General features: G+C 38.7%; 2 protein-coding genes and 1 long non-coding RNA gene across 8 annotated transcripts in view; 2 read left to right on the top strand and 1 right to left on the bottom strand.

Annotated features, from left to right (window-relative positions):
- Positions 1–978: 978 nt before the first annotated feature.
- On the top strand, positions 979–14,315 carry cbx3b (chromobox homolog 3b). 3 transcript variants are annotated; one of them, XM_061953737.1, is made up of 5 exons: positions 979–1,131; positions 6,779–6,922; positions 10,591–10,735; positions 13,265–13,410; positions 13,745–14,315. In XM_061953737.1, exons 2-5 carry the CDS (start codon positions 6,780–6,782, stop codon positions 13,863–13,865), a joined length of 555 nt encoding a protein of 184 aa, XP_061809721.1. In that variant the 5' UTR covers positions 979–1,131; position 6,779; the 3' UTR covers positions 13,866–14,315. The 3 variants fall into 3 exon arrangements, with proteins under 3 accessions (XP_061809721.1, XP_061809704.1, XP_061809713.1); XM_061953720.2 differs by lacking the exon at positions 979–1,131 and adding an exon at positions 6,332–6,578; XM_061953729.1 differs by lacking the exon at positions 979–1,131 and adding an exon at positions 6,427–6,684.
- A 3,218-nt stretch (positions 14,316–17,533) lies between these two features.
- Positions 17,534–24,885, bottom strand: LOC133600783 (uncharacterized). Its single transcript, XR_009814774.1, has 3 exons — positions 23,733–24,885; positions 23,393–23,548; positions 17,534–17,652 (listed from the first exon to the last, which is right to left on the bottom strand). It is a non-coding gene; the product is annotated as an uncharacterized lncRNA (long non-coding RNA).
- Positions 24,886–25,793: 908 nt separating this feature from the next.
- snx10b (sorting nexin 10b) overlaps positions 25,794–27,655 on the top strand; it is a 61,972-nt gene continuing 60,110 nt past the window's right edge. Inside the window, exons 1-2 of one of the 4 annotated variants that reach the window (XM_061953753.2) lie at positions 25,794–27,483; positions 27,542–27,592. In XM_061953753.2, coding sequence (XP_061809737.1) covers positions 27,547–27,592 — 46 coding nt within the window. In that variant the 5' untranslated portion in view covers positions 25,794–27,483; positions 27,542–27,546. Of the gene's footprint in view, positions 27,593–27,655 lie in introns of all 4 variants that reach the window. The other 3 variants (XM_061953748.1, XM_061953743.1, XM_061953762.2) reach the window with 3 other exon arrangements.

Here is a 27,655-nt window from a genome sequence, read left to right as displayed (position 1 = left end):
GACTAATTCCAAAATACAAAGAGTTACAGTAATCCAGCCGAGATGTGATAAAGGCATGGATTACTGTCTCTAACTGTTGCATAGAAAGAAGGTTTTTAACCTTGGCCAGCTGACGTAAATAAAAAAAGCTGGCTTTCACCACTGTGCCAATCTGACGGTCCAATTTAAAATCACAGTCAATACGAAAGCCCAGGTTGGTGACCATGGGCTTAACGTGCAAAGCCAAAGGGCCAAAGTCAACAGGGGGGAGCGCACAGGTACCACTAGGTCCAAACACTATTACTTCTGTCTTCTTTTCATTGAAATTTAAGAAGTTTAGGGCCATCCAGGCCTTGATATCATCAAGACAGGCAAGTAATGGCTGTATTGAAGAGGCATGATTTCTCTTTAACGGAAAATACATTTGTGTGTCATCGGCATAACAATGAAAATAAATGTCATGCTTTCTTAGGATTGAGCCCAGGGGAAGTAAATAAATAGAAAAGAGAAGTGGTCCCAAAACTGAGCCCTGTGGGGCCCCACATGTCAAGGGAGCAACGGAGGATTCAGATCCAGCAACATTTACAGAGAAGGTCCTGTTAGTCAAATATGACTTCAGCCAACTCAAAGCAGTACCACAGATGCCCACTTGATGCTGTAGGCGGCTAATTAAAATATTATGGTCCACCGTATCAAATGCTGCTGTTAGATCCAGTAAAACTAAAATCACATGATCACCTAAATCTGTTGCTCGAAGGATGTCATTAAAAACCCTTAATAAAGCTGACTCGGTACTATGGAGGGGTTTAAACCCAGACTGAAAGACTTATAAAATATCACAGTCCTCTAAAAAAGTGTTTAACTGAGTAAAAACAATCTTCTCCAAAATCTTTGAGAGGAAAGGCAGCTTAGAAATGGGTCTAAAATGGGCTAAAACTGAACTGTCCAGACCAGGTTTCTTTAAAAGCGATTGAACCACGGCGTGTTTAAAACTGGTAGGAACTTCACCAGAAAACAGACTGCTATTTAAAATGTTAAGAACAGGCTGCCCTATGCAAGAAAACACTTATTTAAAAAAGGTAGGAGGGACAGCATCATGGGGAGAACCTTTGTTCAAAAGGAGCGGCGCATGGACTTCATTTATAAGTAAAGGTAAGACCATAATAACGTTTTTTTATTTTTATTAAATGTGCTTTTTTGTGTGCTACAGTTTGTATGTGTAAAGTTAAAGTTAAGTTAAAGTACCAATGATTGTCACACACACACTAGGTGTGGTGAAATTTGTCCTCTGTATTTGACCCATCCCCTTGGTGAGGTGAGAGGAGCAGTGGGCAGCAGCGGCGCCGCGCCCGGGAATAATTTTTGGTGATTTAACCCCCAATTTCAACCCTTGATGCTGAGTGCCAAGCAGGGAAGAATGTTGGTATGAGCTTTTAAACATAACCCGTTAACTGCTGCCAATCAAATGGTGAATAAGATACTCTTTAGGGTTCATATGTTTGTAAATCTGACTGTGATGAAGTCAGTGCCTCACCAGCCATGAACCTCACCGCACGTCACTGGTGTACCGGTATCCTGTTCATTCAACTCACTGCTACTGTTGCTTGCCATGTTGAAACATTTCCTCGTCGGTTTGTTGTTGTCGTTGAGTGTGCTTTATGCTATATGCGGTGACCCATTGCAATATGTTGATTACCCAGAATCCCCACGTAACGTCTGCTGTTACCGTAATTACCAGAATTACTGCACCTTTGCTTTTCCTTTTAGCTTATGAATTGGGTTTAATGAAATCAATATGATTTTAATCTAAATTATGCAAATAACAGTCCACGGGCGGCTATTTGGACATAGGCGGTTATTAAGCAGAGGCGGTTAATTCACAAAATGGGGTCAGACTCCGGGTGGCTATTAGGACATGGGCGGTTATTTGCACAAGGGCGTTTATTTGGTAATATACGGTATGTGTAAGTTATCACATAACTCTTATGCTTAAAGGCCATTGCTATAGTTATCATCAATTGTGCTGAAGTTGTACTTTTGTATCTGTGCAAAGCGAGTCGTCTCGTATCAGTGTTTGTGTCCAGAATTGGCCAGCTGACTGCCAAGGGCGAACATCGAGTGCCGTGACGCAGACATAGCAGAGACAGGGCGATATCACGAGTGTCAGCACATTTGCATTTCATTAATAGCCATATATTGTGTCTAACTGGGGATGCTGAGATTACCCCCCTTCCTTCAGCAGCAGCCTCAGTGATGTAACCAGGGACCTCCCAAATAAATAGAGGAGCACGTGGGCAGGACTTTAGCGTGTAGGTTGTTTCTGTAACTAGAGTACAGCCCAAACGTCTCTCCTCATTAAGCAAAATTGAACTCTGTCTCTGCATGATTCCTTGCTTCTTGTCTGTTTAATAGATGTCATCAGTGTTTGAACCTGACAATAACATTATATTTCTATCATTCACTTTTTTGTACCATAACTTGATGACTGTAAGTGAACGTTTAGTAAACCAGCAGAGTAACATCGAACACCTTTCAAAAAAGATTCACAAAAATCAATGATCTCCAGTTTCATCTCGGCTGGTGTTGTTGATAATGTTTTGTTACTTTTTGTTGAAAAAACTTCCTAATATCAATGTTTACAGTCTTGTTGCGCGTGAGGCTGAGGCAGGTGCAGGCTGCTGAAGCACATTTTTTATGGGAGGCTCAGGCAGGGAGTATGCAAGCAGATTTGTTAATGGTTTGTCCTATAGTTGTACAAAAGTATATAAGGGCTGCGGAGCTAGCGCTGAGCGCCGGGACGGACAAGCATCACAGTGTCTTGGCTCAATGAGCAGGTATCGGACACCTCTGTCTCTTTAGACGCATCCGCTCATCCATGCAGACTGGACACTGGCCGAGAGTTAGTGGGCGGCCGAGGGTAGAGACGGCTCTCTTGGTTGCTTTGTTGGGTCCGCTCCTGTCTCTGGCCATGCTCCCCCCATCCCAGCAGAAGATGGCGTGGAACACCGCAGAGGCCACCACGGTGTTTATGTTGTTGTTTTTTGTCGTCTTTGTTTTACTTTGTAGCTTTATGTAGAAATGGCTGGTTACATCAGCTCTGCTCTTTTTATGTCTTTAATGTCCTTTGATGTTTCCCTCTTACACACATGCTTATGTGTGCTATGGCTATGCTCAGTCTGGAACCCCTCTCACTCAGGCTTAGACTGAATTTTTTTTCTCTCACCCCTCCCACCCCCAGCGTTTACCCGTTTCTCACCTTTTTTTGCAAGGGGCGCAGGAAGTTGGCAGACCCGTCAGCGATCCTGTTCTGTCTCCCTGTAATGTTTGTCTGCTCTTGAATGAGATTGTGCTGAAAATCTTAATTTCCCCTCAGGGATTAATAAAGTGATTCTGATTCTGATTCAAAATGAAATATAACTAACTGGCGGTCAGATTTAGTTGGGGTTTGGTCATTTTTAGGTATGGAAAAGTATAATTTGGTATTAAGTTAATTGTGAGAAAAAATAATCGGGTAAAATTGAGACTTAAGTAAGTAAATAATAATCAACAGAGGAAAACATCACAAAGATCTTTATAATTGATTCACTTATACCAGGGGTCGGCAACCCGTGGCTCTAGAGCCGATGCGGCTCTTTAGCGCCGCCCTGGTGGCTCTCTGGAGCTTTTTCAAAAATGTATGAAAAATGGAAAAAGATGAGGGGGAAAAAATATATTTTTTGTTTTAATATGGTTTCTGTAGGAGGACAAACATGACACAAACCTCCCTAATTGTTATAAAGCACACTGTTTATATTAAACATGCTTCACTGATTCGAGTATTTGGCGAGCGCCGTTTTGTCCTACTCATTTTGGCGGTCCACCGTAGTTTGTTTACATGTACAACTTTCTCCGACTTTCGGGGACGTGTTTTTTGCCACTTCTTTTTCTGTCTCATTTTGTCCACCAAACTTTTAACGTTGTGCATGAATGCACAAAGGTGAATTTCGTTGATGTTATTGACTTGTGTGGAGTGCTAATCAGACATATTTGGTCACTGCATGACTGCAAGCTAATCGATGCTAACATGCTATTTAGGCTAGCTATATGTACATATTGCATCATTATGCCTCATTTGTAGGTATATTTGAGGTCATTTAGTTTCCTTTAAGTCCTCGTAATTCAATTTATATCTCATGACACACTATCTGTATGTAATATGGCTTTTAATTTTTTGCGGCTCCAGACAGATTTGTTTTTGTATTTTTGGTCCAATATGGCTCTTTCAACATTTTGGGTTGCCGACCCCTGACTTATACCAACCTGGCCTTTTCCCTTTGAGGATGTTATCAAAATATTGTGTTTTCTACAGCAAATACTCACAATATCCATCTTCCTTTGCAGACTTCTGTCATGAAAAACCTTTAATCACACCCCATGCACGGCTTCTGCCTTCTCTAGTAGGATATCGCTGGGGATAGCTAGAAAAAAATAGTTAAACATTTTTTAAGAATCTTCATAATTAGATGCAATACAAGCACTTATAACAATTTTGCCTTTGGATTTTTTTTTTTAAATATATTTATTGGTGTAACTTTCTTTACTGTACCATTGCCCTTGATGACAATTACAGCACGGGTGGACACTGCCCTTTAGTGGCTGGTCTTAAAACTGCTGGGAAAAATATGCAAATCATGGTGGCCGCAACGGAGGCAACGTATTCTGCGCTAGCCAATCAGAATCGTTCAGTTTTGCTATTGGCTAGGAGGGAGCTGTCAATCATAGAGCTGACATTTCCTCTCCGGAGTCTTTGGGGAGGTTTTGGAAGTTAATAACGGGTGCACACCACCCCTCCTTTGAAACACAACTATGGACACAAATGACACACATAGAAGTTAAAAAATTTAATAATAGAAATAATAACCATATTTTTCTCCTCACAATAACAGTCGTATCAAAAAAATGTCTTATCGGATTTTTTGGCACACGGCTATATGAATGTAAAACACAGATTAAAAATACGATCAGTTAGTAACATGATAACGCAATGTCGCTTGTGTGTCTACTTTCGGATCAGCGACCCAAAAGGACATGACGGAGACATGTACGTGGACATGGCCCTGCGATGAGGTGGCGACTTGTCCAGGGTGTACCCCGCCTTCCGCCCGATTGTAGCTGAGATAGGCTCCAGCGCCCCCCGCGACCCCAATGGGAATAAGCGGTAGAAAATGGATGGATGGATGTACGTGGACATGCCCACAAGGGGGCGCGACACCGGAAGTGAAGCTGGAGAGACAATACGTAACACGGAAATCAAAAATAAAATACTGCTGAAAATAAATTAGTGTTAGGGTTTAGATGTCACCAATCTCTATAGAAGATATCAAATGTGTTATTTTTTATAAACTACTGTAACATAGAAATGTTTGTCAACATTATTATGCTCCAGGCAAAATTGTTCTACATAAATGTTGATTTAAGAAAATGTAAGGCCTACATTTTCTAATTGGCTTAATGGGTTACAATTAGGGATGTCCGACAATGGCTTTTTGCCGATATCCTATATTCCGATATTGTCCAACTCTTTAATTACTGATACCGATATCAACCGATACCGACATATACAGTCGTGGATTAACACATTATTATGCCTAATTTGGACAACCAGGTATGGTGAAGATAAGGTCCTTTAAAAAAAAACACAATAAAATAAGATAAATACATTTAAAACATTTTCTTGAATAAAAAAGAAAGTAAAACAATATAAAAACAGTTACATAGAAACGAGTAATTAATGAAAATGAGTAAAATTAACTGTTAAAGGTTAGTACTATTAGTGGACCAGCAGCACGCACAATCATGTGTGCTTACGGACTGTATCCCTTGCAGACTGTATTGATGTATATTGATATATAATCAGAATATTAATAACAGAAAGAACCCTTTTGTGTGAATGAGTGTAAATAGGGGAGGGAGGTTTTTTGGGTTGGTGCACTAATTGTGAATGTATCTTGTTTTTTTTAATATTGATTTAATTAAAAAAAAAAAACCACCAAAAAAACGATACCGATAATAAAAAACCGATACCGATCATTTCCGATATTACAAGCATTCATCTCTAGTTACAATTATCGATCAAATCTTGGAGAATGATTAAGAGTACACATGCCCTTAAGTGATATAAGTGATTTAGGTAGCTCCTTTTTGTCTTTTTGTTGTTGTTGTTTTTTTTTCATATTTTGTTGTATTGTTACTCCATCTTTTGTGTGAATTATAAATGTATGTTTGTTGTTCAATTAAAAAACAAAAAAAAAAAAAAAAAAACGGTTCACTTCCTTTGTCGTCACCCCCGTGGACGTGACCTCGCGTGTCTGCGGCTGACGCGCGACCCTTCTCGGTTTTCCTGGCATGACCTTTTCCCTTGGCAACCACTTCCTTCTTCCGAGTCTCCAAACGGCCATCTTTGATCGCAGCAAAGAGTTGTCCCTCGCATGGAAAGACGCCGCAGAGGCTTGCTGGCTGCTCGGAGCGGCACGGAGGAGGACGCGGAGTGTTCGTTACTTCTACCCGGACTCGAACCCCCGAACGGAACCGAAGCGGACGACCGCATTAGCACATAAAGCGTACGTTCGTGTTCTCCCACGAGTTACATACGTTGCTAACTCCCATCACAACATGCGTGGGAACTACTAAACTAGCATGTTCACCTGCCACTTTGGTCATTTTCAGGTAGAATCCTGCAGGTGGCGCTACGTAAACACACGCACTTGTCATCGCTTCGTGTCTGCCATGTTTCCATTGTGTGTCTTTTTGTGTGGGACAGGATGAGGAAGAAGCAGACAGTCAAGCAGAGGAAGACGGAGGAGACATCTACTATTGTCCAGGAGTTTGCGGTGGAGAGAATAACTCGACGTAGAATCTTCAATGGAAGAGTAGAGTACTTGCTCAAGTGGAAAGGCTTCACTGAGTGAGTTGCTGTTATTTCACGTTTACATGAATGATGAGATTGCAACATCCACGCAAACATGCACAACACTAAAGTGCTACACTAGTACTTAAGATTAAAATAATATATTCAGAGATTGCAAACACATGAACTGTACATATCTTGTATGGTAAGTTTATTTTAAACAGAATGTTTAAAACAACTTTAAAAAAACACATTAACTGAAGGGTAATTATTAGAGATGTCCGATAAATGTTTTAAAATGTAATATCGGAAATTATCAGTATCGGTTTTTTAATTATCGGTATTTTATTTTATTATTATTTTTTTTTTTATTAAATCAACATAAAAAACACAAGATACACTTACAATTAGTACACCAACCCAAAAAACGTCCCTCCCTCTCATTCACACTCGTTCACACAAAAGGGTTGTTTCTTTCTGTTATTAATATTGTGGTTCCTACATTATATATCAATATATATCAATACAGTCTGCAAGGGATACAGTCCTTTAGCACACATGATTGTGCGTGCTGCTGGTCCACTAATAGTACTAACCTTTAGCAGTTAAATGTACTAATTTTCATTAATTACTAGTTTCTATGTAACTGTTTTTATATTGTTTTACTTTCTTTTTTATTCAAGAAAATGTTTTTAATTTATTTATCTTATTTTTTTTTTTTTTTTTTTTTTTTTTTTAAATGACCTTATCTTCACCATACCTGGTTGTCCAAATTAGGCATATGTGTTAATTCCACGACTGTATATATCAGTATCGGTTGATATCGGTATCGGTAATTAAGGGTTTGGGGAATATCGGATATCGGCAAAAAGCCATCATTGGACATCCCTAGTAATTATTGCATTTAATAACACATCATTATTATACCCACAAAAAGGGCATTTTATGTGCAAAATGCTTTTTTTGTCATTAAGTTCATTATAGTAATCACTCGTTTAGCACGGTAATTGTTTGTGTAACTCCGCAAAGTACGATTATTATTTTTTTAAATGAATATTTTCATAGAGCATAAAAAAACCTGTTAACGGCCTTCAAAATACTTTTAAAAACAATATCAGAATCAGAATCAGCTTTATTGTCATTACGCAAGGTAACGAGAGCCCTTTAAACAATAAATAACACCCATATTGCACTCTTTTATTCTGATGTTGGTGCTTTCTAACGTTTGTGTACATGTTTTTATGATAAAACGGTTTCGTAACTCTGAGCTAACCACTGGAAATATGGAGGCGAGTCATCCAGACATGTCCGTGTTTCTCCTTCCGTCTGTACAGACGCTTATGAAAGCGATTGCAGCTATTTGGGATACAACACTTCTCAGACGGCAAGAGAACTTTTGAATGTCCGGGTCAGCTGTGATTCTACTTACCGAAAAACTTTGTCCATTTGTGGAAGGAGAGACAACGAGAATGCGGGCTCCCGTGGATGTGATAAAAAAGGTAGCGCATGCTTTGTATCACCTGGCCATCGAGGGAAGACTACGGAAAACGGCGAATGCTTTTGGACTAGCAAAGCAGACTGTATCAGTTATTGTCCGCCATGTATGTCGCGGACTCAACATCTAGGTCCAGAGTATATAAAGTCACCAAAAAGGAATGAACAATGAAGGTGAAGACAAAAGAGTGAGGAGTGTCCTGGCCAGATATCTACATCCCTAGATTGATTGATGTAAAATGTTCTTTATCACATTGTTTACTTTCACGTGTCCTTAAATATTTGATTAATTTATGATGGCACAGGTGTGATTCACTACAATAGGACCCCACAACACACTTGATTGCAGTTAGATGAAATACCACAACACTGGATATCGTTCAGATAAGTTCAATTTAATTTAAGAACTTGCACACAAAGCAACACTGGAGGTAACTATGGCATGCGCATTTTCCGCGCATGTGTACGGTACTAGGTCGCGTTGCGCCGGCGGACGGAGAGGGGCAGGGGGTCTTAAACAACCATTGTGTGTGTGTGGACAAGGATAAGGTTAGGTGGGATATACCCTGGATAACCTTAGTGTAGAAGGGGCCTATGAATCAGATTATATGTTCATTAGTGTGCATCGTCCCATGCCACAAATTCTAATATAGTCAGTCACCTTTACAATTACCGTATTTTTCGGACTATAAGTCGCAGTTTTTTTCATAGTTTGGCCGGGCTCCAGTGCGACTTATATATGTTTTGTTCCTTTTTTATTATGCATTTTCGGCAGGTGTGACTTATACTCCGAAAAATACGGTATGTAGCCTTGAGTGTGGTCTACTGCAGTGGTCTCCAACCACCGGGCCACGGCCCGGTACCGGTCCGTGGATCGATTGGTAGCAGGTCGCACAAGAAATTTAAAAAATAAAAATATATTTTTTTAATTTTAAATTTTTTTATTAAATCAACATAAAAAATAAAAAAAAACACTCTTACAATTAGTGCACCAACCCAAAAAACCTCCCTCCCCCATTCACACTCATTCACACAAAAGGATTTTTTCTTTCTGTTATTAATATTTCCGGTTCCTACATTATATATCAATATAGATCAATACAGTCTGCAGGGATACATGATTGTATTTTTTTATGACAAAAAAAAAATAACACCATCCCCGCCCCCCGCCCCTGGTCGGAGTTTTGCTGACTCTATGTTTGACATGTCAACTTAATGTGTTTCATATTTATGCATGAGAACATTTTTTGTTGTAAGCTGTGAGGTGTGTCTGTTAAAATCATGATTGTTTTTACAAATGAGCATGTATTGTCGATGTGTTATGATGTAAATGAGGTTTGGTTTTAATGTATAATAAGCATGTGTCAATGAAAGGGCATTTAATGACTTTTCTTAATTTGATTACATGCTATAGTATAATTTTATTGTTATAATTGTATTGCATGTTTTTTGTATCTCTTTAATTTAGGTAGCCAGGGACTGCAGATAGAAATGAGGTATTTAGCTATAATCTGGTGCAGAACATATCTGTCTTTGATCTTAATGTTTAAGTACATTGTCCCTTCAAATAAAGACTAAAGTTTTCTAGACAGTAAAAAAAATCAGATATTGATGCTACAGTTTGAGGAGGACAAGTCGTTTGGTGCCCCATGTTGCTTTACATGTCCATCCATCCATTTTTACCGCTTGTCCCTACCGGGGTCGCGGGGGTGCTGGAGCCTATCTCAACTGCATTCGGGCGGAAGGCGGTATACACCCTGGACAAGTCGCCACTTCATCGCAGGGCCAACACAGATAGACATGTATCAATCTTAAAACAGCCAACAACATATTACAATAAGTAAATAAAGCAGTAATATTTTCTCCTACCTTACCGTGAGAGTGGTGTGAGTCGGGTGTGCTCTTACCTTTCCCAGCTTCAACCCTGATTTCAAGATAATGGGACTTTTTATGCAAAATCATAAACAGAAAATAGAAACTTCTGACTTGTTTAATATTAAAATTGTGATAGCATGGCCAGTGTGCATGTGGACTAACTGTGCCGATAAATAATGAGGTTATTTGTAATTAGTAGCCAATCAAAGCACTTATGATGCACACGTTCAGGTTGCTTTGATGCCTGGGGATTATTATTGTTGTTGTGTTTATACCTGAGCATGAAAGGACATGTCCCTGTCATGTAACTGTTACCTATGATGCACTCACCTCCTCTTTGTGCGTCACGGTTACAGCGCTGACAACACGTGGGAGCCCGAGGACAACCTGGACTGTCCTGAACTGATCGAGGACTTTCTGAGGAATCATTTCTCAGGCGTTGATGAGGAAGTGGAGCAGGGGTTCGTTCTTAAAGAGGAAATGGCAGACGAGACGGAAATTGTGAGTATGCGTGGAGAGACGTGTGTTGTTGTTTTTTCCCCACATTAATCAAACAAAACATTTGCACTCGGCAGATAAAATACTCACTTTTCATTAGAGATGTCCGATAATGGCTTTTTTTGCCGATATCCCCATATTGTCCAACTCTTAATTACCGATTCCGATATCAACCGATACCGATATATACAGTCGTGGAATTAATTATTATGCCTAATTTTGTTATGATGCCCTGCTGGATGCATTAAACAATGTAACAAGGTTTTCCAAAATAAATCAACTCAAGTTATGGAAAAAAATGCCAACATGGCACTGCCATATTTATTATTGAAGTCACAAAGTGCATTATTTTTTTTAACATGCTTTACAGCAGCTTGGGAATTTGGGACATGCTCTCCCTGAGAGAGCATGAGGAGGTTGAGGGGGGTGTATATTGTAGCGTCCCGGAAGAGTTAGTGCTGCAAGGGGTTCTGGGTATTTGTATTTGTTTATGTTGTGTTACGGTGCGGATGTTCTCCCGAAATGTGTTTGGCATTCTTGTTTGGCGTGGGTTCACAGTGTGGCGCATAGTTGTAACAGTGGTAAAGTTGTTTATACAGCCACCCTCAGTGTGACCTGTATGGCTGTTGACCAGGTATGGTTTGCATTCACTTGTGTGTGTGAAAAGCTGTAGAGTCTAGGGCTGCATGCAGCTAACGATTTTTTTTCTATCGATTAATCTATAGATTATTTTTTCGATTAATCGGTTAATCTATAGATTATTTTTTCGATTAATCTATAGATTATTTTTCCTTTTACCGATTTTTTTTTTAATTTAAAATGAAGAGGAAAAAATAAATGTAGGCCAGTTTTTTCAAAAGGCATGGCTTTTATTTACAAAAAAAAAAGTATGGCCACTCAGTCAACATTGACAACAACATGACAAAATATTCTGTAACAATGTAAACATTTAAAATTTTTAACATTTAACAAAATTAAAAGTAGATTATTTGCTTTTTAATGTGCAAATATAAAAGTAAACATCCAGTGCAAATCTTAATATTCTGGAATAGTATAAGCATTTCAAAAGTAAAAGTATTGCTTATTTTGCTTTAAAATGTGCAAAAATAAAGATAAACATCCAATACAAAAAAGTGCAAAACGGAAATATTCTGTAACAAGTGTAAACATTTCAACAAAAGTAAAAGTATTGCTTATTTGCTAAAATGTGCAAAAATAAAGCTAAACATCCAATACAAAAAAGTGTACAGTGTAAACATTTCAACAAAAGTAAAAGTATTGCTTATTTTGCTTAATAACACAACAATGATAGTATGATTAAAGTGAAAGTTAATTGTTCGTTTGTACATAGTATATGTAACTGTTAATGTTGTAAAAGGTATTTGCACAACTAATTAACGTTAGCGTTTGTGACACGTCTTGTGCCGTGGGGTTCTTTCAGGACCGACAGACTGAACGCCAGACGGCTTTGCCAGGTTTACAATCTTTTAATTTTACACAAAGTCTTTTCTCTTCCAACTGCGCGGATCGCGCACCTGGGCACGATTGCGGCGTCGCTCCCGGCGCGCCCCGCCTCGCCGCTCGCTCGCCGCCTCTCCACAGCGTTAAAGAGGAGCGTGTCTTTGTAAACACTGAACAGGCAGGCCAAACGACGCGCCGACGCACAAAAACGGCGTCGACGTATTTACGTAACCGATGACGTCGACTACGTCGACGCGTCGTTTCAGCCTTACTGTAGACATTATGTGACTGGGCCGGCACGCAAATACAGTGCCTTTAAGGTTTATTGGCGCTCTGTACTTCTCCCTACGTCCGTGTACACAGCGGCGTTTTAAAAAGTCATACATTTTACTTTTTGATACCGATACCGATCATTTCCGATATTACATTTTAAAGCATTTATCGGCCGATAATATCGGCAGTCCGATATTATCGGACATCCCTACTTTTCATCTATCAATACTAAATTGATTAATAAGGAATAGATATTTATCATATTTGTACAAAACATCGTGTTAATATTAGGAATGTGCCGATTAAGCGGCCACCGTTCAGTAAGGGATGATTTTGATTAGGAAGTATATAATTGCCATTGCTGATTAAGGCATTCTAATGGCGATCACAAACACTGATCCCCTCTGACTGACAGTGTATTTCTTTTTAGTCCCCCTGCTGTCAAGCTAGCAGCTATTTATCTCTCTGCACTCCCCAAAGTTAATATTAATCACCTCCATTACAGCCAAATTAATTCTTCATTTCTTAGTATCTTAAGTATCATTATCATGTATTAGGAGGGTACTAAACATGTCACACACCAAAAGCAAGTAGGAGCAGGCATGCTAGCTAAGAATATTTTTTTCCTCGCATAAAGCACTTTGCATTGCAATTTGTCTGTGCATGAATATATATATAAAGTTTGATTAATTAATAAAATAAATAGTTTTTTTGGGTCAAAATTGGGAAGATTATGAACCCTCTTTTAATGAAAATGTGTACATGTGACAGTATTTTTCTCTTTTGGTCCTCATGCAGTCCCCGTCACAGACTCACACTCATCACTCCAATGGTGACGGCGTGGGAGATGCAGACTCACCCGCCGAGCACAGCGCTTACCCCCAGCCGGACTGCATCATCGGCTCCACAGACCGAAAAGGAGAGCTGGTATTTCTGGTGAAATGGTAACTTCCCTGCTACCTCATTTTGACAGTTTGCCTCACGGGAATTAAGAGGAATTCTTTTGGGTTTTGGTTTCTCTTTCCACCAAGGCCCGCATGCTTAAAAATCTAAAACTCATTTTAATTTAGTTAGCGCTTAAAAATCAGTTTTACATACTTAGGTCACAAAGCATATTATTATTTGTGTTATCCAACATTACACCTTTTTGCTCCTAAGTAAAAAAAAAAAAAAAAAAAAAAACAGCTCAATTTGATAAATCCAATTTGCCTCATGATAATTAAAAAAACGAGCTGCAGAAATGATCCAGTTCGTGTTTTTTTATGTGTCGTCTCACAGGAATAACTCGGGCGACGTGGCCCTGCTGTCGGCCCATGAAGCGAGCGCCAGGTGTCCCCAAGCAGTCATTGACTTCTACGAGCAGAGGCTGACCTGGCACTGCGGCGAAGACGAGCAGTGACGTGTGCGATTGTAGGCCCAGGTGAACCTGCAGGACGTTTTACCTCCTTTGAGCGCCGTCGCTCAGCTGATGTCACTGTGGAGACGAATGCCGAATTTGTTGCAACCTGAAGCCTTTTTCTCGCCTCAACATGTAGCACACACACACAATCTTTGTATATAACATGTCTTTGTCGGTGGGAATTTCACATTTTAGTCCCTTTTCCCTCTCACCTTATTGCTCTTCCTGTGTGCGGGTTGTTGTTTAGAGTGTTGTTGCACAATTTAGCATTAGCGTTTAGGTGGAAGAAGAATTAAATGTGTTACTTAATGAGTGTATTAACATTAATTCAACAGTTTACATGCAATATACAGTAGATCCCCGCTTTTACAGTCTATTTTTCACATTCTACATAAGCTCTATAACAACATGCATAATTTGACACTTATTAAACATATTTTAAAACACTAACATGCCTAAGTGCTTGCCACTAATTGAGAATGAAAAATAACGGACTGACTTAGAGTCACAGTACCGCCTGATCGTCAAGCTGCCGTGTCAATCACGCTTCCGTCTCGTGTGGCACCGCCCCCAGCGCCCTCTAAAGCGGCTCGCACTGGTACGCTCCTCCTTGGGATGTAGGCGTTCCTGAAATGTGGCGTTCACATAATCCATACCGTTTGCCTGTTATGATTCCAGTACGGTTGAAATATGCTCTCGCGTAGGGCTTGGCGATATGGACCACGACTGATATCCCGGTATTTTGAGGCCGAATAGCGATATACGATATATATCGGTATCTTAAACAAAACATGCAATGTCCTTAAAGTTGCCGAAGTGTTTTATGTTATAAAACCAGTGTTGAGAGTACTCAAATTACTTTTTGTTGTAAGTACAAACCCCGTTTCCATATGAGTTGGGAAATTGTGTTAGATGTAAATATAAACGGAATACAATGATTTGCAAATACTTTTCAACCCATATTCAATTGAATGCTCTACAAGGACAAGATATTTGATGTTCAAACTCATAAACTTTATTTATTTTTTGCAAATAATAATTAACTTAGAATTTCATGGCTGCAACACGGGCCAAAGTAGTTGGGAAAGGGCATGTTCACCACTGTGTTACATGGCCTTTGCTTTTAACAACACTCAGTAAACGTTTGTGAACTGAGGAGACACATTTTTTAAGCTTCTCAGGTGGAATTCTTTCCTATTCTTGCTTGATGTACAGCTTAAGTTGTTCAACAGTCCGGGGGTCTCCGTTGTGGTATTTTAGGCTTCATAATGCGCCACACATTTTCAATGGGAGACAGGTCTGGACTACAGGCAGGCCAGTCTAGTACCCGCACTCTTTTACTATGAAGCCACGTTGATGTAACACGTGGCTTGGCATTGTCTTGCTTAAATAAGCAGGGGCGTCCATGGTAACGTTGCTTGGATGGCAACATATGTTGCTCCAAAACCTGTATGTACCTTTCAGCATTAATGGCGCCTTCACAGATGTGTAAGTTACCCATGTCTTGGACACTAATACACCCCCATACCATCACAGATGCTGGCTTTTCAACTTTGCGCCTATAACAATCCAGATGGTTCTTTTCCTCTTTGGTCCGGAGGACACAACGTCCACAGTTTCCAAAAACAATTTGAAATGTGGACTCGTCAGACCACAGAACACTTTTCCACTTTGTATCAGTCCATCTTAGATGAGCTCAGGCCCAGCGAAGCCGACGGCATTTCTGGGTGTTGTTGATAAACGGTTTTCGCCTTGCATAGGAGAGTTTTAACTTGCACTTACAGATGTAGCGACCAACTGTAGTTACTGACAGTGGGTTTCTGAAGTGTTCCTGAGCCCATGTGGTGATATCCTTTACACACTGATGTCGCTTGTTGATGCAGTACAGCCTGAGGGATCGAAGGTCACGGGCTTAGCTGCTTATGTGCAGTGATTTCTCCAGATTCTCTGAACCCTTTGATGATATTACGGACCGTAGATGGTGAAATTCCTAAATTTCTTGCAATAGCTGTTTGAGAAAGGTTTTTCTTAAACTGTTCAACAATTTGCTCACGCATTTGTTGACAAAGTGGTGACCCTCGCCCCATCCTTGTTTGTGAATGACTGAGCATTTCATGGAATCTACTTTTATACCCAATCATGGCACCCACCTGTTCCCAATTTCCCTGTTCACCTGTGGGATGTTCCAAATAAGTGTTTGATGAGCATTCCTCAACTTTATCAGTATTTATTGCCACTTTTCCCAACTTCTTTGTCACGTGTTGCTTAAATCAAATTCTAAAGTTAATGATTATTTGCAAAAAAAAAAAAAAAGTTTATCAGTTTGAACATCAAATATGTTGTCTTTGTAGCATATTCAACTGAATATGGGTTGAAAAGGATTTGCAAATCATTGTATTCCGTTTATATTTACATCTAACACAATTTCTCAACTCATATGGACATATGGAAACGGGGTTTGTAGTAATGTAACGTGTTTTTTCTTATAAAGTAATTGGTTAGCTGTTACTATGTCAAAGCCGTATTTGTTGAATTTTATTATTAACGTTAGGTTTATAGCCTCACACTTGTGCGCGGCAATAGATGTAGCTCAGACCTGGGCAAATTAAGGCCCGGGCGCCGCATGCGGCCAGTTAGGCTTTTCAATCTGGCCCGCGGGACATTCCCAAATAATTTGTTTAGATCTTTAAGATGGAAAGTGTAGCTGCCATTATGATGTGCAGTGATGTTTTCAAATGACCGTAAGTCTCGAACTATACAAAGTATTTCAATGGTTGGAATCTGCGCTTTTGCATGATATACTAGTTACTATGGTAATCTAATTAGTTACTATGGTAATCTAAGTCACAGCAGCTCAGACGAGGCACCAAGCAGTGTGGGTGGGGGAGTGTTTCCACAGAGTGTCAGCCTGAAATGCAGGTGTCAGGGACAGACGCGGAAGGAGATTTTTACAACAAAGTTCTAAAGCTCAGTGATAAATCAGATACATCAGGTTGTAGGTGTGTTTTTTTTTACCCTTCACGTTCATATTTCGCTGTGTTTTGTTGCATTTGTGTTGCGTTTCGCTTGATTGTAAAATATGTCGAGTGAGAGGGGTTGTGACGTTCATATGTTGTCAATATTCAATGTTTTATCGTTCATAGTTATTATTGGAAATCCCACATTCTTTATTTTCATTTACACTCTGGGTGTCTCATTAAGTAAAATAAATGTGAATTTCCATTCCGTTTTTGAAGGTGGTCTGTCATAACGTTTTTAGCATTCAATCAGACATTATGGCGAGGTTTTGTATTAGTGTTCCTAAAAATAGATATACCGGCCCCTGAGACACATTTGTTTCTCTAAATTTGGCCCCCCGAGGCAAAATAATAGCCCAGGCCTGATGTAGCTTCTACTCGCTCACTGCGGTGAAAGTAGCCAGCTGTTCAGTTTGAAACTACTCTTCATCCACCCAGCCGCTACACTAGCTTAGTCTGCACGGGGTATGGGCTGAGGCACTTTCAAGCCGAGGAGTAGCTTAACATCTGACACACCCAGCGAGTAGCAGAGAGTCGCTAACAGAACTGAACAACAACCAGATCATATTAATGATAAAGTCGCTGCAAGGAGAGATATGGCTTCTCAAGCAAATTGGTGTATTTGTAAATAAATCTGTTGTCACTCACCAATCGCCAAATGCAGTCGCTGACCAAAGCATTGCATCACTCGGGAGTCGAGAAGTCGGCACCGGAGGTGCCATATTCTTTGGAAAAGTTTGTTGTGTTGCATCATTGTGCATCAGAGAAGCCTACGCACACAAGCAAGGAGTGGGGTTGAGGCAAAGAGGATGCCCGTCAGGCGCAGAGAAGATCAAACAGCCGTAACAAAGGCACAACAAAAGATATGGTATGGCGGTATAGTCTCAAATATATCTCTCTAGAACAGGGGTCACCAACGCGGTGCCCGCGGGCACCAGGTCGCCCGTAAGGATCAGATGAGTCGCCCGCTGGCCTGTTCTAAAAATAGCTCAAATAGCAGCACTTAACAGTGAGCTGCCTCTATTTTTTAAATTGTATTTATTTACTAGCAAGTTGGTCTTGCTTTGCTCGACATTTTTAATTCTAAGAGAGACAAAACTCGAATAGAACTTGAAAATCCAAGAAAATATTTTTAAGACTTGGTCTTCACTTGTTTAAATAAATTCATTTATTTTTTTACTTTGCTTCTTATAACTTTCAGAAAGACAATTTTAGAGAAAAAATACAACCTTAAAAATGATTTTAGGATTTTTAAACACATATACTTTTTTACCTTTTAAATTCCTTCCTCTTCTTTCCTGACAATTTAAATCAGTGTTCAAGTAAATTTATGTTTTTTATTGTAAAGAATAATAAATACATTTTAATTTAATTCTTCATGTTAGTTTCTGTTTTTCGACGAAGAATATTTGTGAAATATTTCTTCAAACTTATCATTAAAATTCAAAAAATGTATTCTGGCAAATCTAGAAAATCTGTAGAATCAAAGTGTGACATGATTTATTTAAACATTTAAGAGTTGACTTTTTGTATTTTACATGAGTTATTTGTACAAAAATGGTGCAAAGTAATTCATGATTTGTTAAAAAATGTTAGTGGCTAGCTAGTTAAAATGGGATATTGTGATTTCACAAGACTGTCTTAGAAGTGATCATTTGAAAATGTTCAATTTGAAAAATGTGCACTAAGAGAAAATATAAAAATAAAGTGTTGCATATTGATATTTATCTGTTTCTATATATATTTATTGTGAGAAATCATTTAGATGACCAGTGTTTCCACAAAGATAAATATCATTAATTATTAATAATAACAGAGTTAAAGGTAAACTGAGCAAATTGGCTTATTTCTGGCAATTTATTTAAGTGTGTATCAAACTGGTAGCCCTTCGCATTAATCAGTACCCAAGAAGTAGCTCTTGGTTTCAAAAAGGTTGGTGACCCCTGCTCTAGAATATGCCTGTATTAACTGTAATACCGGTATACCGCCCAGCCCTTCTCTCGCGTGAACAACCACAACTTTTGTTGACTAGGTATTAGCTTCCTGTGTGTAGTACCATGGAACTTCGATTTACAAACTTACTTAATTCTTAAACAGAGGTTATATATTGAAAAGTTTGTATAGTCAAGCAAATTTCTCAATAAAAATATGAATGAGTCAGAGCCCTGACAAGGCAATAGTTTCGTAAGCACTTTGAACACAAAAAAATCAAGCGCTATGCAAAACTGTATATCAAACAAACATAACAAAGGGGTGATAAACTATTTCATAACAAAATTCAAAGCAATATCACGAGTGGGCAGTGTCCACAACGGTGTGGATACTTCCTGAATGTTTCAAACCAAACATCACCTGTCCCTCGTTTTCTTTGGACTCATATTGACCTAGCAAAATTAGAAAAATGCTGTAAAAAAAAAAAAAAAAGACAGAAAACAGTGCTATTGTGCCGACTGAATGAGCACCAGAGTTCACTAAACCCTCCTCTGATGAATGTGCTGCTGGGCACAAAATGGCTGCGCTGGGAGCCCATTAAAGTCCGTACAATAAAGCATATTTTTATTCGGTTCGAGGTTCTTAAATCGAAAAGTTCGTCCAATGACGGGTTCCTAAATCGAGGTTCTACTGTAGTTGTAAGCAATGGCGACTGAAGCGACATCCACATTATTGTTGCAGCTGGAACTAATGATTTTTCAAACAACGACCACTTTTATCGTCCATGTTGCTACCAAACCGGAGGAAAGGACTTTCGCAAAAGTGGGCTGTGTGACCCCGGAACGAGTCGAGAGAGAGGACAGGCAAGCATACTTGCCAACCCTCCCGATTTTCCCGGGAGACTCCCGAATTTCAGTGCCCCTCCCGAAAATCTCCCGGGGCAACCATTCTCCCAAATTTCTCCCGATTTCCACCCGAACTAAATCATCCAAACTAGGGATAAATTGTATTATTATGTTTAGCTTACCTAAAAATAAATATATTTATTAATTAAAAAAATAAATAAATGTTTACTATATTTTGCTAAAAACATCAAAATTAATTGTATTTTTATTTGTATTTTTTCTGACTCCTTATTACATCCAGCCATAGAATTATACATTCAAACAAACATATTTGAAATAATTAATTTTAAATTATCGTAATAATTAATTTAAAATGACCATATTTAATTATTAATATAATTGCTTGTTTATCAACAACTTTAACATTTTATTCATTACATTTTGAAGCTCTCAGAAGCCAAGTTATGTTATATTCCTTAAGATTTATTTATGCAAGTTTGAAGTATCAATTATCTAAACACAGTTTTGTTTGCATATTTTCAGGATATATATATATATATATACATATATATATATATATATATATATACACACACAGGTAAAAGCCAGTAAATTAGAATATTTTGAAAAACTTGATTTATTTCAGTAATTGCATTCAAAAGGTGTAACTTGTACATTATATTTATTCATTGCACACAGACTGATGCATTCAAATGTTTATTTCATTTAATTTTGATGATTTGAAGTGGCAACAAATTAAAATCCAAAATTCCGTGTGTCACAAAATTAGAATATTAAGGCTAATACAAAAAAGGGATTTTTAGAAATGTTGGCCAACTGAAAAGTATGAAAATGAAAAATATGAGCATGTACAATACTCAATACTTGGTTGGAGCTCCTTTTGCCTCAATTACTGCGTTAATGCGGCGTGGCATGGAGTCGATGAGTTTCTGGCACTGCTCAGGTGTTATGAGAGCCCAGGTTGCTCTGATAGTGGCCTTCAACTCTTCTGCGTTTTTGGGTCTGGCATTCTGCATCTTCCTTTTCACAATACCCCACATATTTTCTATGGGGCTAAGGTCAGGGGAGTTGGCGGGCCAATTTAGAACAGAAATACCATGGTCCGTAAACCAGGCACGGGTAGATTTTGCGCTGTGTGCAGGCGCCAAGTCCTGTTGGAACTTGAAATCTCCATCTCCATAGAGCAGGTCAGCAGCAGGAAGCATGAAGTGCTCTAAAACTTGCTGGTAGACGGCTGCGTTGACCCTGGATCTCAGGAAACAGAGTGGACCGACACCAGCAGATGACATGGCACCCCAAACCATCACCCAACCATGCAAATTTTGCATTTCCTTTGGAAATCGAGGTCCCAGAGTCTGGAGGAAGACAGGAGAGGCACAGGATCCACGTTGCCTGAAGTCTAGTGTAAAGTTTCCACCATCAGTGATGGTTTGGGGTGCCATGTCATCTGCTGGTGTCGGTCCACTCTGTTTCCTGAGATCCAGGGTCAACGCAGCCGTCTACCAGCAAGTTTTAGAGCACTTCATGCTTCCTGCTGCTGACCTGCTCTATGGAGATGGAGATTTCAAGTTCCAACAGGACTTGGCGCCTGCACACAGCGCAAAATCTACCCGTGCCTGGTTTACGGACCATGGTATTTCTGTTCTAAATTGGCCCGCCAACTCCCCTGACCTTAGCCCCATAGAAAATCTGTGGGGTATTGTGAAAAGGAAGATGCAGAATGCCAGACCCAAAAACGCAGAAGAGTTGAAGGCCACTATCAGAGCAACCTGGGCTCTCATAACACCTGAGCAGTGCCAGAAACTCATCGACTCCATGCCACGCCGCATTAACGCAGTAATTGAGGCAAAAGGAGCTCCAACCAAGTATTGAGTATTGTACATGCTCATATTTTTCATTTTCATACTTTTCAGTTGGCCAACATTTCTAAAAATCCATTTTTTGTATTAGCCTTAAGTAATATTCTAATTTTGTGACACACAGAATTTTGGATTTTCATTTGTTGCCACTTCAAATCATCAAAATTAAATGAAATAAACATTTGAATGCATCAGTCTGTGTGCAATGAATAAATATAATGTACAAGTTACACCTTTTGAATGCAATTACTGAAATAAATCAAGTTTTTCAAAATATTCTAATTTACTGGCTTTTACCTGTATATATATATGTATGAAATACTTGACTTGGTGAATTCTAGCTGTCCATATACTCCTCCCCTCTTAACCCCGCCCCACCCCCGGCCACGCCCCCCACCTCCCGAAATCGGAGGTCTCAAGGTTGGCAAGTATGGGGGTCGCGTATGCTAAATGAGGAGCATGCAGGGTCTCACTCTAGAAGAAAAACTGACAGGCTTAGGGATAAGTTCATCGTATAAATCTCTGGACACTAAATATAGGATGACCTGTCTATTTCAGACTTTCAAGGTAAAAAAAAGTCTTGTACTGTATCGGATCACTACAGTATTGTGATGTGTGTACAGGTTTTGAGTTATATTTAAAAACCTTCTTGAGGACATTTGATTTTAATTATCTTCAAAGCCAAACAGGACCTAAAAGTCTGTTTTGGAAGGACGTAAAACTTTTTTGTTTTGACTTTTTTTGCTTAAATTTCTTAAACTTCCATCTGAAATATCAATATCAACCATGTAATGGTTTTTTTTTTAGATTTTGACCTTTTTCAAGATGGTCTGAAAGGGTTCAATTAGTAAATTAACTCATGTTATGCACATTTATACTAATTGAGAACTAACGTATGATCAAAGGAGAAAAAAACATTACATGTTTGGTATTTTCGTTTAGGACTGAAGTTGATATGTGCAAAGAAAGTTAAAAAAAATATGAATCTGAAAAATGGGGAACTTTTATGTCCTGTTTGGCTTTGAGGTATTGTTGAATAACTGTACCTCACTGTGGGAAAAAAATTATCATAAAAAAAATAAAGCCCTCTTATGATAAATCATGTATAATGGAATAACAAAATTGCCAAAAAATGTTGCAAAAAAATTCTGATTAATCATTTAAAAAAGCCCTCATGGGAAAAATCATGTGTAATATAGAGCAGAAGAGAGAACAAGTCCACACCTTATGTCAAAAATGATTTACGACCTAGCTGTCAAAAATGATTTACGACCTAGCTGTCAAAAATGATTTACGACCTAGCTGTCAAAAAAGATTAATGACCTAGCTGTCAAAAAGTCAAATGACCTTGGGGTCAAAGGTCAAAGGGGGGTGGGGTTATGGAAAGGTCGGAGGAGGGGGGACTACACCTTGTGTCAGAAATGATTAATGACCGGGATACACCTTGTGTCAGAAATGATTGATGACCCTAGAAGAGGAGGTGGGGTTATGGAAAGGTCAGAGGGTGGGGGGGGGGGGGGGGGGGGGGGTATGAGGAGTCCCACGAGTCCCGCAGCCGGCCTTGTGAACCCCGACAAAGTCATGGGAGGAGTGGTGGAGAAAAGTTGGAAAAGTGGTCAAAAGTCCTCAAAATGTTCAAAAATCACACGCGTAATAAACACCAGGTGCTCTCATTTTCACACACACACACACACACACACACACACACATATATATGTGAATGGGTTTGGTTATAACAAAGTATTTGTTAGTACGAGCGCCAAGAGGAAATGGAAAAGATGGAAAAGCCCTTTGTTTCAGCAGCCGTGATTAGTGAAACGCCAGTTTCCATTTATAAAAATAATAAAACTTACCTGGCCGCTCCTCGCAAAAGTAGAGTTTTTTTGAAACGCACTCAAATTCCTCCAACCGAGTCTTTGCGTGAGAAATGGTGCTTGGATGCTTACGGAATGGTTGGATCTTTTGGATAGGTTTTCAAATATCAGACAGGAGATATTTGCTTGTTTCAGCTGAAAGAGAGAAGAGATGAAAGCCCGATTAGTGAAATTGTACCCACGCACACACACACACACACACACACACACACACACACACACACGTACATATACACAACAATGGTGCACAGGAAGGTGGGGAAGAAGAGGAGATAAGACAGTCAAAAATGGTAAAAAGTTCCAATTTTATCCAAAATACCTCTCAGGGTTCCAGTCCCACGAGTCCCGCAGCCGGCCTTGTGAACCCCGACAAAGTCGTGGGAGGAGTGGTGGAGAAAAGTTGGAAAAGTGGTCAAAAGTCCTCAAAATGTTCAAAAATCACACGTGTAATAAACAGCATGTGCTCACACACACACACACACGCACACACACACTTTTTTTTCTTTCTTTTTTTTTAAGGTTATATTTTTCCTTTTTTTTTTGTTGTTGTTGAGAATAATTGTTGTACGTTCTAGGGTGGCAGGTTATAGTCTGCTTTGTACATTATTTTAGCTATTTGCAATTTTACCAAATTATAGAACTTTAATATATCTGACGAGTCAAATGATTTTCATTTTAGAAGAAAAAAAAAAAACATACAATATACAATATATATATATATATATATTTACTTACAAATGTTCCCTTTTTGCTCCGGGTGGAAAGGAGGCTTTTCTTACGCCAGAGAGTCCAGACAAGGCCGCCGTCGAAGGCTTGCTCACGGACAACATCATCGAAAAAGACGGCGAGGGTCTTACATGCTCCCGCTGTAAGTTCTTTTTGCTTTCTGTACGTTCTTCCTTAAAGCTCCGGAGTTTTGAGGAGCTCCTCACACTAACCCGTCTTTTGCACAAATGAATTTCGCGTGCAGAGAAGTAGGCGGGGTCTGATTCCAGAGGTGGGGGTTGTTTCCGAGTGTGAGCGTGAGAGTGGCGTGCGAAAACGAGAGCGCCACATGCGGTTAAAGTCCTTCATATTTTTCCATACTTTATTGTTACATCCCTAATGCCAACGAACAATAAAGATGGTAACTTTGTTTAGAAATATTTATTCATACCGTAAATCTGCTCTTTATTACGCTGTTACATGAATACTAATAACTCTTAAAGTTTTGTCCATTTTATAGCAATGAAAAGTGCTGATAAAAAAACTAGTAATCAATGTTTTGAGGACGGTCAAAATAGCGGCAATAAATATAAACAAAACAACACCAAAGCTTTCTTGATGTGTTAAGAAAGCCGCACATATGTATACAAACAAAATTAGGCGGCAGACTTTGACTAAAGGCTTTTTTTCTTTTTTTCTGACTCAACATTTTCTCACCGTAGTTAGACAGCTTCAGGAATCCATTAGGAATACAAAACACATTAACGTCTTACAAACAACAAGCGTTTTTCCTCTAACAATAAACGCTCTAAAACATTTACAAATTAAAACATATAAAGAAAAAACATATTTTAAAACTCATATAATAGTAGAACAATATTTATAATGTTTGTTTTGCTAAAGAAAGTATATTATATAGATATGTTGCTAATGTTTTATACATGTGTTTATTTTAAATAACACTTTGTTAAAATATTTTAAGGTATTAGTTATTTTTGAGCACATTTGACAATTGATGATAACCGTGATATTTTGGTCACAATAACTGTGATATAATTTTATTTTTTAACATTTCTAATTTACATAAACTTGTTGTAATGCCTCCATGTTTGTTTCGTGTTTTAACATTAAGGAAAGTTTGTATTGTTTATTATTGTTGTTTGGCACAGTTTATTTTTAATAAGCTAAGCGTTTTATTAAAGTACATCACAGATTAACACTCGCACATGTCCGAGAAGAAGTATGAAGAAGTGGAGCTAATTTACTGTTTTTGACCAAATTGCAAGATTTTGTGCCATTCCCTCCCCACTGCGACAGACCCTTGATGAGCTGACATGGGCTACATTCCATATGTTAATGTGCGTGGTGTGACCATTGTACGTTCTCGGGTGGCAGGTTATAATTTGCTTTGTGCATACTTTTAGGTGTTTGCAATTTTACCAAATTATAGAACTTTAATATTTTTGACTTAATAAATAAACGGTTTGTATGTTTTTTTTATATCCAACATGATGTATTATTTTAAACGGTCTTCTTTTTTTTTTGTAACACGAATCACACACACACACACACACACACACACACACACACACACACACACACACGCACACGCACACGCACACGCACACGCACACGCTCACACACGCACACTCACACTCACACACACACACACACACACACACTCATACACATCCGCGCACACACAGCAAATGGTCGGAATGTGCACGGATTGAAATTTATACATTTACGATCGTCTGAAAGAGACAGAGACAGATTTAATGTCAGAGGTCATCCCAGCCAGAAACCAGATGCTCTTTCTTATCGTTTGACCACCCAACACACACACACACACACACACACACACACACACACACACACACACACACGCACACACACACACGCACACATACGCACACATACGCACACACACAGCAAATGGTTGGTATACAATTTAATTGTTGTTGATTGAAACATTATACGTTTACGATTTTTACTGACAAAAACCAAATGTTATTTTCTTGAGAAAGCAAAAGGTCTTTTAGATTAGATGCCCACCCCAGACAGAGACAGAAACACAACAGTTTTGTAATATGTAATTAATTTAGTCGTTATTAACATACTGAGATGAATAATATCTTATTTTTAATAAGATTGAAAGTATTTCTCATCATTATTTTTCTTTGTACTCTGTAAGCACTAATATTTTGAACAATCTCTTAAACAGGATCATATCAGTTCAATTTTTAACTTCTTTACTTAATCCATTCCGTAATTTTTATTTTACATACTGATATGCTAAAAGTTTTAAGTGTTGTACGTGCATATAAATGTTTAAAATTATTTTTTAAGGTTATATTTTTCCTTTTTTTTTTTGTTGTTGAGAAAAATTGTTGTACGTTCTCGGGTGGCAGGTTATAATTTGCTTTGTGCATACTTTTAGGTGTTTGCAATTTTACCAAATTGTAGAACTTTAATATTTTTGACTTAATAAATAAACGGTTTGTATGTTTTTTTATATCCAACATGATGTATTATTTTAAACGGTCTTCTTTTTTTTTTGTAACACGAATCACACACACACACACACACACACACACACACACACACACACACACACACACACACACACACGCACACACACACACACACACACACTCACTTACACACACACACACACACACACACACACACACACACACACACACACACACACACACTCACACACACATACGCACACACACAGCAAATGGTCGGAATGTGCACGGATTGAAATTTATACATTTACGATCGTCTGAAAGAGACAGAGACAGATTTAATGTCAGAGGTCATCCCAGCCAGAAACCAGATGCTCTTTCTTATCGTTTGACCACCCAACACACACACACACACACACACACACACACACACACACACACACACACACACACACACACATACACACACAAAGTCTCACCTTGACACACTCTAGTGCGTGAAAATAACCAGATACATGCTGAAAAGCATATTTAAAAGCTGGAAAAACTCTGGTAGAGCACACTCTTCAGAGGGTTTTGAGAATGAGGGGTAATTTTTTTTTTTTTTTTTACTGATTGTAATATATCTGTTTAGAGTTTATATAATAACAAGTATTTATTCTAAATAAAAGCAGTTAAACACCGCATCGAAATTCACGCTCATCCGAGGAACGTTCTAAGGGAACCTTCATCCATTTTGCGTAAGTACTGGTTATTTTTTACATTGTTTTATTACCTCTGTTTTACAACGTTATTGGTATATTTTATTAGACGATGATCTAGTCGACGCAGAAGTAAGAGACGACGAGCTTTGTTTGATTGATCTTACAAAGTTGGAAAACGACTCTAGCGGTGAGTTTAAACTATTGATTTGTTTGATATTATTTGTAATCATTATTTTGTTTTATAGAGGGGATGTGGGAAGATTCTAAAGAGATCTCTTTTTCACAATCACAGTTTGGTGAGTCAAATGATTTTCAATTTACAAGAAAAAACATACATTATACAATATATATATTTACTT

Source organism: Nerophis lumbriciformis, linkage group LG04 (genome assembly GCF_033978685.3).
Source record: "Nerophis lumbriciformis linkage group LG04, RoL_Nlum_v2.1, whole genome shotgun sequence".
NCBI lineage: Eukaryota > Metazoa > Chordata > Actinopteri > Syngnathiformes > Syngnathidae > Nerophis > Nerophis lumbriciformis.
This window is presented reverse-complemented; position numbering and strand designations above follow the sequence as displayed.

Coding starts and splice junctions, on each gene's coding strand:
- cbx3b (XM_061953720.2), top strand. CDS start 6,364: ATGACCTTTTCCCTTGGCAACCACTTCCTTCTTCCGAGTCTCCAAACG. Junction 6,579..6,778: donor ACCGCATTAGCACATAAAGC/GTACGTTCGTGT, acceptor TGTGTGGGACAG/GATGAGGAAGAAGCAGACAG. Junction 13,411..13,744: donor CTGGTATTTCTGGTGAAATG/GTAACTTCCCTG, acceptor GTCGTCTCACAG/GAATAACTCGGGCGACGTGG.